Source organism: Nomascus leucogenys, chromosome 4 (genome assembly GCF_006542625.1).
Source record: "Nomascus leucogenys isolate Asia chromosome 4, Asia_NLE_v1, whole genome shotgun sequence".
Lineage (NCBI taxonomy): Eukaryota > Metazoa > Chordata > Mammalia > Primates > Hylobatidae > Nomascus > Nomascus leucogenys.
This window is the reverse complement of record NC_044384.1, coordinates 78,849,341-78,864,026: the sequence shown is the minus strand read 5'-3', so window position 1 is coordinate 78,864,026 and position 14,686 is coordinate 78,849,341. Positions and strand designations below refer to the sequence as shown.

The following is a 14,686-nucleotide window of genomic DNA, read 5'->3' as shown; positions in this document are numbered from 1 at the left end:
GTCCTACTGCTAACCACTGAGCTTTCTGGATTTCACAGTCCTTTACCTCTCATTGTTTCATCAGAGCACAACTTCTACTCAGCTAATTTACCTCCTATGATCTTCCCTTTGAAGTTCAAGCAACACAAAGCCAATTTTCTAGGCTGACTCCCAATTAACTATTAATCTATCAATAACTCAGCGAATGTCATCATTTTCAAACATTTTTAATTTTTGAAAGGCCAGGTGTTTTCTTCAGAGTAAATATTTAAAAGTATTAAGAAAAATCAGAACACAAGATAATGCATACAAGTTTTTTTTTTTTTTTTTTTTTTTTTTTTTGCTTTTGTGTTGAACTATAATCAGAAGTAATAGGGTACAGAGAAAAGACACCATCTTGGAAGTCACGAGCTTTGGATGCCAACCTTGCTCCCTTCATAGAGCAATGGTAGAATATTTATTTTTTCGAACTCCTGCCTCAGCCTTCCAAATCGGTGGGATTACAGGCGTGAGCCACTGTGCCCAGTCTCGAGAAAGATTTTTAACAAAGTGTGGAAAGAAGGGAGGTCTTTGTTAGCCTGGAGTTAGCTATAACATTCAAAGAATTAGAAATTCCCAAATGTAAAGAAGGAGCAAGCAGGTTGAAACAGTCAGTATTTTGCACCTTAAATCACAGCGGAGGGCTCCTATCCCCAGGGACTTCTGTTAGAAGGAAGCAACCTGTTAGTGCCCCTGAGGCTCAAGGGCCTCTTCTTGCCATTCCAGGATCGAGTGGAAAACTCCATCTCACCCCTGCAGATGCCATTTTGAATGTAAATGTGATTTGTTTGTTAAAGAGATTACTTGGCACCAATATATTCACAGGTCAGGTTTGTCTAGAAATAAAACCTTAGTTTTGAATGTGGTTTATGCAGCACTTCACTGGTACCTGTATTATGAAATTCTAAAAAGATGAAATCTATGACAGACCTATATTAGTACATTTGACTCAGGCCCAGGGGTTCCAGTTCTGAGGAGGCCTTGGTCTGGCTGGAGGATTAAAATTGGATTTCTCATGAGGCTAACGGAGCTTAAGCCTTGTAGCCCCTTATTTGTGGAGCCCAAGGCCCTGGGAAGAGGCCTAGCAATATGCTCACATGGTCACATGTTTTTGTAGAGCTTGCAATAGTAAAATATTATAACCACAATCAGCTAGGGCTCCTGTTTCTACTCTGAACTCTCTTCCATCACAATTCTTTTTTTGGTGGCTTTAGAGAGGTCACAGGCATTTTGGGGATCTAGTTAAGGTGAGGTTGAGTTAGGATACACTTATTTTGGATCTAGCAGCATGCATTTATGTGATTTGCAGTCACTTCCGTGTATTAACGTCAAGATTTTCATAGGCCAGTAAATGATAGAAGTAGGACTAAAATTGAGCTTAACATTCATATGCTTAACAATTAATCAATAAGCCTTGGGTACCTTTGCTTAAAGGTATGCTAATGTCTTCCGAGTCAACTTTGAGCATTTGACCCCAGTACCTACCTTCCTACCTGGCTCCAACACTTTGCTTTCCTTTCTTGGTTTTTCTTTTTTCTTTTTTGGTTACTGCCCTGCCCATACAGTGCTGTTCCTCCAAATTGAAGTTTGCTGGACCATGTCGGTGCTCATGCTCTTCCTCAGCCCCAAATGCCCTCAACTAATTCTATTTATGCTGGTCCTTATTCCATTTTTATTACTTTAAATTGAAATACTAGCAACAGGCCAGGTGCAGTGACTCAGACCTGTAACCCTAGCACTTTGGGAGGCCGAGGCAGGCGAACCACTTGAGTCAGGAGTTTGAGACCAGCCTGGCCAACATGGTGAAACCTTGACTGTAGTAAAAATCTAAAAATTCAAAAATTAGCCAGCATGGTGGCAGTCACCTGTAATCCCAGCTTCTTGGGAGCCTGAGGCAAGAGAATCGCTTGATCCCGGGAGGCAGAGGTTACAGAGGGCTGAGATCATGCCACTGCACTCCAGCCTGGGTGACAGAGCGAAAATCCGTTTAAAACAACAACAACAAGGCCGGGCGCGGTGGCTCACGCCTGTAATCCTAGCACTGTGGGAGGCCGAGGTGGGTGGATCACGAGGTCAGGAGATTGAGACCACCCTGGCTAACAGGGTGAAACCCTGTCTCTACTAAAAAATACAAAAATTGGCCGGGCGTCGTGGCACATGCCTGTAGTCCCGGCTGAGGCAGGAGAATCGCTTGAACCGGGGAGGTGGAGGTTGCAGTGAGCCGAGATTACGCCACTGCACTCCATCCTGGGTAACAGAGCAAGACTCCTTCTCAAAACAAACAAACAAACAAACAAACAAAACAAAACAACAACAAAATGCAATACCAGCATCAACGAAGGTAAAATAAAACTGAAAACAAGAAAGATATTGATGACTATGGGATTGATGAGTATCATCAATTCACGGAGTGGTTAAGATTATTCAATGCTCTGGCTGGGCTCCGTGGCTCACGCCTGTAATCCCAGCACTTTGGGAGGCCACAGCAGGCAGATTGCTTGTGGCCAGGAGTTCGAGACTAGCCTGCCTAACATGGCAAAACCCTCTCTCTACTAAAAAAGCACAAAAATTAGCCAGGTGTGGTGGCACACGCCTGTAATCCCAGCTACTCAGGAGGCTGAGGCAGGAGAGAGTTCTTTGAACCTGGGAGGCAGAGGTTTCAGCGAGCTGAGATTGTGTCACTGCATTCCAGCTTGGGCAACAGGGTGAGACTGTCTGAAAAAAAAAAAAGCCTTAAAGTAAGTGATCAAAGGTGTTAACAGATCTCTTAGAAATAAATTAATGTTGGAGATTTCCATATTGTTTATACACATATATGCGTGTGTATATATCCCAATGTTTGAATATATAACAATCTCTATATTATTCCATATTATTTGAATATATAGGTATATTAATATATACCTATATATTCAATCACATCAATACGCCTATATATTCAATCACATCAATAACCATGTGCAATCAGAAAAAAATAGTAAAAATACTTAACAAGTGGATTTCTTTTTCTTTGTCTCTTCAGCTGAGGGTTGGCAGTTAAGGGCTATCTAGTCTACATCTGACTCTAGAACATATTCATTCTGCAGTATCCAAACTGCTACACATACATACAAAAATCTAGATTATTTGCACGACTCCAGCTGTGTTTCTCATACCTCACATAGGCAGGTTTATAAGCTGTTATTGAAAAGACCAATACACGTGATAAAAAAAGAAACAATTCAAGGATCAGGGTTAAACTCAGATCCAGAGCATATTTAAGAACCAAGGGATGTGTGAGTTATCATACTTAGGGCCATCCAAATGCAGGTGGGGAAGGGGAGACAGCAAATCTGAATTGAGCTATTTTTTCTGGGTTCTTTGCTTGCTGCAGCTCATTTAGCTCTGACAGCAATACTTTGAGGTAAATCCTTTGTTTTACATATAAGGAAACTGAGCTAGGAAAAGATAAGTTATTTGGCCAAGGGTATACAGCTAGTAAGTGGTGCAGCCATGTGGATTGGGATGATTCAGAATTCCACGTGGGTTTGATTGGAGATCTGCAGAAGAGCTGAACAGAGGCTCCTAGATTTCCTGTAACCTGTGCCTGTGTTAGGTGCTTGGGACAATCCAAGGTCACTGAATTGGGTCAGGAAAAATTGAAAATGAGAGGTGTTTGATGTTCCTTGGGCTCCACACATGGAAGATTAATATATTGGGAAGCAGATAAAACTTGCAGGTGGGGCCGGGCGTGGTGGCTCACACCTGTAATCCCAGCACTTTGGGGGACCGAGGTGTACAGATCACTTGAGGTCAGGAGCTCAAGACCAGCCTGGCCAACATAGCGAAACCTTGTCTCTATTAGAAACATAAAAATTAGCTGCGTGTGGAGGCGCACGCCTGTAATCCCAGCTACTTGGCAGGCGGAGGTGGGAGAATTGCTTGAGCCCGGGAGGTGGAGGTTGCAGTGAGCCAAGATCATGGCACTGTACGCCAGTATGGGCGACAGGGCGAGACTCTGTCTCAAAGAACAAAAAACAAAAAAAACCCAACCAAACAACGACAAACACTTGCATGGTGGGATGTGTGTGGTTCAGTTACTTTAGGTGAAAGAAAAATATGAGGCAGATCTAAAAATATTCTATCATTGCTTTCTGTCTTAAAAATGGGATGAATGGAATCCATTCATTATGTGAGATTCTGTAAAGAAGTGAAAGTGATCAAATCACCAATTCAACTGAAAAATGCCAAAATAGTGCTCTTCCATGCATAACATTTATGCACAACTAAAGATAAAAGATAGAGAGTGGAAGGATCAGTGGGAAGCCCTGTGAATGCATGTGTCCGTTTGCAACAGGAAAGAAGAAAACAGAGAAGTAGAGTTTATGAGTTTTCTCTTGTTTTTGTTTTTGGCAAGAACAAACTGAGGATCCTCCAGTTTGTTCCTTAGAAATATGCCTACGTAAATCCATTCAACTAAAACAGGGAATTTTATAGCATCTCCAACCTGGAGAACCCCTTGACTCTATTGTCCACAAAGCATATATTGCTCCCTTTCTCTTAACAAGTTGAACTGTCTATGCACTTCAAGTCACCTTCCTAATATTGAACAACTAATTATTCTGCTCTGAACCACTACAATTTTTAGCTTTAATGTATGTCATTCTATACCTATCAAGAGCATCATTAGCATTCAATACATTTCTAAGTAATCTACAATAATACTTCAAAATTGGCTGTGCATGGGTGCACCTGCATAGATAAACATTTAGACATACAAGCACACACCACAAAGCTCTAACTTAATGAAATGTTCTCATTTAAAGCCCCTACCTCTAATCCCTACCCAAGAAGCAGAACTGGCCATTTGTTCTGACTTTAGGAGTCATTACTTGTCAAGGACTATTCTCCTTTAAGGCAGACCTGCATCTGAGGGGTTGGTTGGTTCAGTGTCTTCTCCCCTGCAGGCTCCAAGAATCGCTTCGGCATGACTCCACCATACTGCCCCACAGTGGGCCTGCCATGAGTACCAGTCCATTAGTCTCAGAGCCAAGGAAATGATCACCAAAAGGAATATATTTTTGGATGTGGCTTTTGAAGTTGAGCGGCCGGACTTTCCTATTGAGATGAAGTTCCATTGGGAGTTATTAAGAAGTCAGACATATACTGGTAGGTGTGTGCAACACACATATTTTGCTTTTGGAATTCTCCCAATGTAGGGGATGAGATGAATCCTTACAGACTGGGCTTAGAGCCCCAAGCTTTGCCTAAAGAGGTCATAGGGGACTAAACGGGAGTCTATCTTCTTAAGAGGTAGGAACTTAGGAAAAATGAATAGAACTCCTAGTATTGTGTGTTTTATCCCATCCTCTTTTTTTTTTCTAAGGGCAGATGATTTGCTTGTTGTCTTTTTTTTTTTTTTTTTTTAATTTGGAGATAGAGTCTCACTCTGTCGCCCAGGCTAGAGTGCAGTGGTACGAACTCAGCTCACTGCAACCTGCGCCTCCCAGGTTCAAGCAATTCTCCTGCCTCAGCCCCCTGAGTAGCTGGGATTACAGGCATGCACCACCATGCTGGGCTACTTTTTGTATTTTAGTAGAGACGGGGTTTCACCATGTTGGTCAGGCTGGTCTCGAACTCCTAACCTCAGGTGATCTACCCACCTCGGCCTCCCAAAGTATTGGGATTACAAGTGTAAGCCACTGCACTGGCCTGCTTGTTGTCCTTTTAATGTAGATAATCAGAGGATCATAAAGTCTAGGAAACGCATTTTCTTCCTTGTTTTCCACCAAACTTCTCATGTGAAGAGAGGAAATATACAGACATATGATGTGTTGGTACTTCTCATTCACCAAATATTTAATTGTGTTATATTTTTTGAATACTCATCATCTTCCAGGCCTGAGGGTTCTGAGGTCCTAAAAGCAAATAATTTCATTTTTTCCCTTCAAAAACTCTTGATCTCAGCTCACCCCCAATGTAATTTTTGAAAACTCATCTCTGAAAACTGAGAATAGCCTCCAGCAACAGCCACTAAGGAACTGAAGCCCTCAGTTCAACAACTCATAATTCTGCCCCACAGTTGTATGCGTGAGTTTGGAAATGGATCCTTCTCTAGTTGAACCTTGAGATGAGACTGTGGCTCCCAGCTGACACCTTGATGGTAGCCTCTGAGAGACCCTGAAGCCCACAACTTAGCTAAGTTGTGTTAGATTCATGATCCACAGAAACTGTGACATAAAAGGTAAGTTGGTTTTTTTTTGTTTGTTTTAAACCACAAACTTTTGGGGTAATATGTTATGCAGCCATAGATTCCTAATATAACACTGAATGAATAATCTGTTTTATTGAGCAGGAACTATGTTGAAAACATTTTCTTTCAGACTTGAAAAACAAACAATGCAAAAGCAACAACAAAACTCTGTAGACTTCTCCAGAGTAGCACTTCATGATGGAATTTTGTGGATGCTTACACGTGGGTCCTGGGGTTCTGACTATACTAGCAACTTAGAAACTAAGCCAAAGCAATCTGAATCTTCTTTGAATTTCTGAAAGAAGACCCAAATGTCAGCATCACTCCTAAACTAGGATAACTCCTTTGACAGTTTGAATGTATAGATGCATTTATTTGCTTATGAAAAAATACTGCAGAAATTTAAAAGAAGCCTTCTTTATATAGAAAAAACATAAAAGATGATAGGACCAAGTTTACATGATCTATGTAGGTTAAGCTAGAATCAGTTTAATATTTAATAGTTTCCTAAGACAAGGCCTTTAAAGTAAAATATAGATTAATCCAAGTAATTATTTGATGTTATATTAAAAGAGGAGTATATTTATCAGAAGTATATAACATCAAATAATTACTTGGATTAATCTGTATTTTGTTTCAGGTAGAGGCATCTTGACGATGCTGAGATCACCAGAATAACTTGGTGTTCTTTTGCTTTCCTTTCCTTTCCCTTCCCTTCCTTTCCCTTCCCTTCCCTTCCCTTCCCTTCCCCTTCCTCTTCCCCTTCCCCTTCCCCTTCCCTTTCCCTTTCCCTTCCCTTTCACTTCCTTTCCCTTCTTTTGGAGTCTCACTCTGTGGCCCAGGAGTACAGTGGCATGATCTCAGCTCACTGCAACCTCCACCTCCTGGGTTCAAGTGATTATCCTGCCTCAGCCTCCCAAGTAGCCAGGACTACAGGCACCCGTCACAACACCCAACTAATTTTTGTATTTTTAGTAGAGGCGGGGTTTCACCATGTTGGCCAGGCTGGTCTTGAACTCCTGACCTCAGGTGATCCATCCACCTTGGCCTCTCAAAGTGCTGGGATTATAGGCGTGAGCCACTGCGCCTGGCCCAATTACTTTTCTTCACTCTATCAGATTGTTTTGCATGTATTTTTGATACCTTGTCTCTCACCATAGATTTATCTCACTTGGGTGTGTTGCACATCTCTAATTTCAAATGTCTAAAACTGATCTGATCATTATTATCCAGAGCTGAACCCTTCCTTTCCTGTAGCTGGCTCTATCACTCTCCTTGTCCAAAGGATTCAGTATCTCTGAATTACTCTGACACTCTCCACTTCTCCAATTAGTCCAAAGCAGCTGCATGGGCAACTTTTGCTGGGTTGCTGTCATTTGTGAGATCCTACACTCAGGAACATAAACTAAGATTGTGCGGAGTTTTGGTCACTTAAAATTCTTCCCAGTTGCAAAGGTCTTGTTTTCGGTAAAACCAACAGGGAGGTAGGAAAAAAGGTATCGTTGCAAAAAGTACTAGATGGTGAGGGGAACAATGATACTGGAATAAGGATGGAGCCAGGCAGGAAGTGGTGATTCGATAGCTGCAGCTGGATCCAGCTGAAAACTAATTTGTGACTGTATTAGCATTTTCATACTTGGGGAAAGATATCCAATATTGGAAAATAATTCAGAACATTTTTGAGTGGTAGAAATAGAATACAGGAAATGTCAATCAGCAAAGAAGATAACATTGATTTCATTTTTGTTTAACTTTTATTTTAGGTTCAACAACAACAAGCATGTGTAGGCTTGTTACATGAGTAAATTGTGTGTTGCTGGGGTTTCGTGTACAAATGATTTTGTCACCCAGGTAGTGACTAGAAGGGCAGGGTTCCATGAGATAGAACATTAGGGTAGAGTGCCCAGAGAAGATTGGCCAAGAAGACAATCTTGGTAGTGAGCATAGTACCTAATAGGTAGTTTTTTGACCTCACACTCTTCCCACCCTCCTCCCCTCAAGTAGGCCCCAGTGTCTATTGTTCCCATCTTTGTGTCCATGTGTAAATCAGTGGTTAGCTCTCACCTATAAGTGAGCACATGCGGTATGTGATTTTTTGTTCCTGCATTAATTTGCTTAGGATCATGGCCTCCAGCTGCATCCATGTTGCTGTAAAGGACATGAATTCATTTTTAAAAATGGCTGCATAGTACTCCATGGTGTAACACCTAGGCTGATTCCTTGTCTTTGCTACTGTGAACATACAGCTGAATGTGTCTTTTTGGTAGAATAATTTATTTTCTTTTGGGTATATACCCAGCAATGGGATTGCTCTGTCAAATGGTAGTTTTGGAGAACATTCGTTGCTAAAGGAGCTCCTGCATTAATAAAACTTGTTTATAACAAGCCCATGAAAAGTTTGGGAATAAGTGAGAGTTGCTTTCTATGACGATTGTCTTCTTGGCCAATCTTCTTGGGGCACTCTACCCTAATGTTCTATCTCATGGAACCCTGCCCTTCTAGTCTACTCTCATCCTAATCCCAGGGTTTACCTTGATCATTTCTCTCTTCCTTTAAGTTAATAAAAATTTCCCCCCATCTCCTTCATTTCAGTTTGGCTCTCTGTGTGTTCTAAGGGTCTAGTTGTCTTTCCAGCAAACTTTTTCTTTTTTTTTTTTTTTGAGACAGGGTCTCACTCTTTCGCCCAGGCAGGAGTGCAGTGGGGCATTCATGGCTCACTGCACCCTTGACTTCCCCAGGCTCAAGTGATCCTCCCAGCTCAGTCTCCTGAGTAGCTAGGGCTACAGGCATGTGCCACCATGCTCTGCTAATTTTTATATTTTTTGTAGAGATGGGGTTTTGCCATGTTGCCCAGGCTGGTCTGAAACTCCTGAGCTCAAGCAATCCTCCCTCCCTGGCCTCCCAAGGTGCTGGGATTACAGGCATGAGCCACCACACCCAGCCCTGTAGCAAACATTTTTATGTATTAAGAGAATCCTTTTAAGGCAAAGTCTTAATCTTTGTAATGTAACCCAATTGTGATTTCTCAGCAGTGAATCTTACATGTGGAAGAGATCACTAGAGTTTGTTCTTCATATTTTCTTCTTTCTGGGAGCAGAGTTTGATTTCATTCTCCAGGCTCCGTTGCAGTTAGGTGAGGCAATGTGACCAGGTGCTGTCCAATGCATATGGTCATAAGTAGTTCACACCACTTCCAGGACTGTCCCATAAAGACACACCCCTCCCTTCCCCATAATTCTTAATTTCTCTCCCTTTCTCTATCTGCTGGATGCATGAAGAGGATTGTGAGGGTCTAGAGACTGTGGAGCATAAGACAGTATGAGCATGTTCAGGTGAGGTGTCTCATGCCTGTAATTCTAGCATTTTGGGAGGCTGAAGTGGAGAGATCATTTGAGTCCAAGAGTTTGAACCAGCCTGGGCAACTTAGTGAGACCTCATCTCTATGAAAAAAAAAAAATACAAAATTAGCCAGACATGGTGGTGCATGTCTGCAGTTCCAGCTATTCAAGAGGCTGAGGCAGGAGAATCGCTTATTCTTATTTTTCTCTCTTTTTCTCCATCTGCTGGATCATGGACAGGATTCTGAGGATCTAGAGAATGTGGAGCCCAAGACGGAAGAAGCCTGCATTTCTGAATGACAGTGTGGCACTGTGCCTTCTTTCTGCAGACAGCATTGGCCTGTGACATGAGCAATAAGTAAACTTTTGTTATGGCTAACTACTTAGACTGTGGACATTTTTGTTGCAATGGTTGGCCTACTCTGATTGACAAATGTGTGCCAGCTGCTATGGCTTGAGCTTTATCATAATGGGGAACACAGTATGGTGAAGTCAATAGATCTTAGCAGAATATCAGCTGGATTGTCAGATAAATCTTCTAGCACTATCCCTGTCTCTTTCACAACAGAGACTGGCAAATTCTCAGGTTCACTAATTAAACTATCATGCTTTTTATACCCTTTCTTTACCTTCTAATAGATTGAGTGGCACAGGTAAAGGAGTGGTGAGACCCCTGTGTACAGAAACAATGGGAAATTTGGATCTGGCTAATCCTGCTATATAAGGGGGAGTCAGTTGCTTCCCATGCGAGAGCTTGGCATCTGCCTTTGCTCATTTTTTTCTCAAAATCAAAGGAACTGTCCACAGCCTCAACAGTGATTCTTCTTCTTCTTTTTTTTCTTTGTTGAGATGGAGTCTCGCTCTGTCGCCCAGGCTGGAGTGCAGTGACACGATCTTGGCTCACTGCAACCTCTGCCTCCCAGGTTCAAGCAATTCTCCTGCCTCAGCCTCCCTAGTAGCTGGGATTACAGGCACTCACCACTACACCTGGCTAATTTTTGTATTTTTAGTAGAAATGGGGTTTCACCATGTTGGTCAAGCTGGCCTTGATCTCCTAACCTCGTGATCCACCCGCCTCGGCCTCCCAAAGTGCTGGGATTACAGGCGTGAGCCACCGCGCCTGGCAACAGTGATTCTTCTTTATGAACACTCTCACTAACAGCTTTATTTCCTTCTCCTAGGAGGAAATTATGTCCTTGAAGTGAATTGGGGATCCTCTCTCCTCAACAGAAATCATGGGCTTGTATTGTTCAGGTGGTCATAAATGGAGTTATTCTTCCCAACTTTTCTTTTAAAGGTCCAGTACCAGCAGCATTCACCCTAAGAGTGTATTACGCCATGGCTGCACTGAGTTCACTGTTACACAAATGTGGCACAATCTCGCCTCATTTTCTTCCTTTGCACATGCTGGTTTCTTTTTGTCTTTTCTTTTCTTTTTTTTTTTTGACAGTGTCTTGATCTGTCACTCAGGCTGGAGTGCAATGAAGTGAACATGACTCACTGCAGTCTCAATCTCTCCTGCCTCAGTCTCTCAAGTAGCTGGGACTACAGTCGTGCACCATCATGTCTGGCTAATTTTTATTTATTTATTAATTATTATTATTATTTTTGGACAGAGTCTTGCTCTGTTGCCCAGGCTGGAGTGCAGTGGTGTGATCTCGGCTCACTGCAAGCTCCGCCTCCTGGGTTCATGCCATTCTCCTGCCTCAGCCTCCCCAGTAGCTGGGACTACAGGCACCCACCACCACGCCTGGCTAATTTTGTTTTTGTATTTTTAGTAGAGATGGGCTTTCACCATGTTAGCCAGGATGGTCTTGATCTCCTGACCTTGTGATTCACCCACTTCGGCCTCTCAAAGTGCTGGGATTACAGGCATGAGCCACCGTGCCCGGCCTATTATCATGATTTTTTTGTAGAGATGAGGTTTCACTAAGTTGCCCAGGCTGGTCTTGAACTCTTGGGCTCAAGTGATCCCTCCACCTCAGCCTCCCAAAGTGCTAGGATTACAGGCATAAGACACCTCATGTGGACGTGTACATGTTGTTTTCTTTGCTTGGATTGTTCTTTTCTTATCTTTTTCCCCTTGAAAATGTCTACTGGCTGTTAAATGTCTTTGGAAACTCTCAAGTAATACTGTGGCTACAGTTTCCCTAGCACTTTGTTTATTTATTTTTTATTTATTTTTATTTTTTTTTGAGACGGAGTTTCGCTCTTGTTGCCCAGGCTGGAGTGCAATGGCGCAATCTCAGCTTACTGCAACCTCTGCCTCCTGGGTTCAAGTGATTCTCCTGCCTCAGCCTTCCAAGTAGCTGGGATTACAGGCATGCACCACCATGCCCGGCCTATTTTTCTTTGTATTTCTAGTAGAGACTGAGTTTCTTCATGTTGGTCAGGCTGGTCTCGAACTCCCGACCTCAGGTCATCCGCCCGCCTCGGCCTCCCAAAGTGCTGGGATTACAGGTGTGAGCCACCACGCCTGGCCTGTTTATATTTTTTAAAAAGTATTTTGGGTTATGCCTCCAGGAAGGTGACTACATTTTATCTTTTTACAGCAATCTGAATCCCAGTACTTTAAGGCATATAGTGTATGCTCTATAAAAATTTGTGGGATGAATAATTGAAAGTGAGTAGGGAAAGACTTGAGTGGATTTTGTCTTAAAGCAGTATCATCCACGTGGTCCCCAGCATATACGATCAAATAACTTCTTTTAGGACTCGATGGTGGCCATAGGTATCTCTTTATTTTGGGCATGAACATGCTCTTTTCCCATTTTGAGAAAGTGAAATTTAACGTCTATCTTTAAATATGGGTACTATCTTATCCTGGTTGAATTAAAAACCTTTTCTGAATGTCCTAGCCATTTCTTTAGTTTCCTCATGGCCAACTTCATTTCCTGATGTCTCAGCGTGTAGATTATAGGATTGAGCAAAGGGGAGATGACAGTGAAGGTGGCAGAGATGGTGGTGTCTGTGGGGAGGGCAGTGAAGGGCCGGGCATAGACATAGATGCAGGGCACGAAATGCAGGGTCACCACAGTGATGTGGGAGGTGCAGGTGGAGATGGCTTTCCTCCTGCCATCCCCAGTGTGAGACCTCAGCATCATCAAGATGACCATGTAAGATATGAGGAGAAAGAAGAATATAAACCAACTGATTAACCCATTATTTGGAATCATCAGGAGCTCCAGAGTGAAGGTGTCAGTGCAGGCAAGTTTGAGGACCTGGGGGACATCGCAGTAGAAAGTGTCAAGAACATTGGGTCCACAGAAAGGGAATGGGAGCAATAGAGAAATTTGCGCTATGAAGTGGACAAAGCCCCCAACCCAGGAAACCACGATGAGGCCTGTGCATCGCCCCCTACTCATGATGGTCATATAGTGCAGGCGCTTGGAGATGGCTATGTAGTGGTCAAACGCCATCACAGAGAGAGAAAAAACATCTGCTACCCCCAGAAGGTGGAAGAAGAACATCTGAGTGACACAGCCACTGAAGGATGGTTTTTTTTTTTTTTTGAGACGGAGTCTCGCTCTGTCGCCCAGGCTGGAGTGCAGTGGGCTATCTCGGCTCACTGCAGCTCCGCTCCTGGTTCACCATTCTCCTGCCTCTCGAGTAGCTGGACTACAGGCGCCGCACCACGCCTGGCTAATTTTTTGTATTTTTAGTAGAGATGGTTCACCGTGGCTCGATTCTGACCTGTGATCGCCGCTCGGTCCAAAGTGCTTGGATTACACTCTGATAGATCAGGACCTTAGGAGCCGTGATGGAGGAAAAGCAGATGTCAAGAATAGACAGGTGGCAGAGCAGGAAGTACATGGGCGTGTGAAGGTGAGATTCACAGGTAACTGTAACCATGATGAGGAGGTTTCCCATTAGAGTTGTCATGTACACCAAAAACAGGAAGATAAATAAGACCCGGCTCAGTTCTCGGGACTGAGTAATTCCCAGAAAGATAAATTCTTTCACTGTGGTGTAATTTCTCTGATCCATTGAATCACAAATCCTTTATCAGGTTCATCTCTGAAAGAAATAATAGTGCAGTTAAATAATATTGATATGTCCTAAAATCTAGTGTTGTCTTTTCACTTACGTTTTGGCTCAGAATTAGGAGGAAGTTCTTTTTCCTATGCACTCACTGTGTCTGCAAGTCAGTATGCCACCACTGGATGAAAGATTACCCAGGTTTTTGATTTAGTCATCCAAGGGGACAAAGTTCTCTCACTGCTGCTGCTGAAACAGAGGTTGCAAGTCCGTGAATCTATTCAATTGCACTTTCAGTATAAGAGCTGATACTTAAAATAATAAATAGTAGGAAAAAATCAGAATATATGAAGAATTTCTGTTCATAAAAGCATCATTATGAGAATTCAAAGATAACCTGCAAATGGAGCAAGATATTTACAATACATTTATCTGAGAAATGACTCATGTTCAGAATATATAAAGAGCCTCTACAAATCAGTAAAAATGCTGGACGACCCAACCTCAAAATGGCAAAAGATTGAAACCAATAGTTCACAAAAGGGATATCCAAATGCCAATTCAACTTCATTAGTTATAGCAATAAGCCACAATATACACGCCAGAATGGCTAAATTGAAAAAGATAAAAGCTGAAAAGATGAAAAAGTGGTGGTGAAGATGTGGAACAGTTGGAACTCTAATACACTGCTAGTGGGTGTGTAAAATTGGTATAACCACTTTGCTATTTGATTATCTCTGCTAAGACTATATATAGATATAGTTTTATATGTACATAGGAGGATATCTATATATCTACATGTATGCTGATATATCTCTTTTAAAGGATCTATCTGTATATCATTACCTATATATCTCCTAAGGACATATTTCTACTTCTAGGAAATATGTACATATGTTCATCAAAAGACATGTCCTAGAATATTCATAGCAGCACTGTTATTTTTTATTTTTTTTGAGACAGGGTCTCACTCTGTCACCCAGGCTGGAGTGCAGTGGTGAGCTTATAGCTCACTGTAGCCTCAAACTCCTGAGCTCAAGCGATCCTCCCACCTCAGCCTCCCTAGTTGTTGGGACTTACAGGTGCCTGTCACCACACCTGAATAATTTTTTTCTTTTTA

At 42.3% G+C, this 14,686-nt stretch overlaps 1 protein-coding gene across 1 annotated transcript; it reads right to left on the bottom strand.

Annotated features, from left to right (window-relative positions):
• Positions 1 to 12,401: 12,401 nt before the first annotated feature.
• LOC100591024 (olfactory receptor 4D9) lies at positions 12,402 to 13,575 on the bottom strand. The gene is made up of 2 exons (XM_030810042.1): positions 13,326 to 13,575; positions 12,402 to 13,108 (listed from the first exon to the last, which is right to left on the bottom strand). Exons 1-2 carry the CDS (start codon positions 13,573 to 13,575, stop codon positions 12,402 to 12,404), a joined length of 957 nt encoding a protein of 318 aa, XP_030665902.1.
• Positions 13,576 to 14,686: the final 1,111 nt, after the last annotated feature.

Coding starts and splice junctions, on each gene's coding strand:
- LOC100591024 (XM_030810042.1), bottom strand. CDS start 13,575: ATGGATCAGAGAAATTACACCACAGTGAAAGAATTTATCTTTCTGGGA. Junction 13,109..13,325: donor GGCTCCTAAGGTCCTGATCT/ATCAGAGTGTAA, acceptor ACAGAGCGAGAC/TCCGTCTCAAAAAAAAAAAA.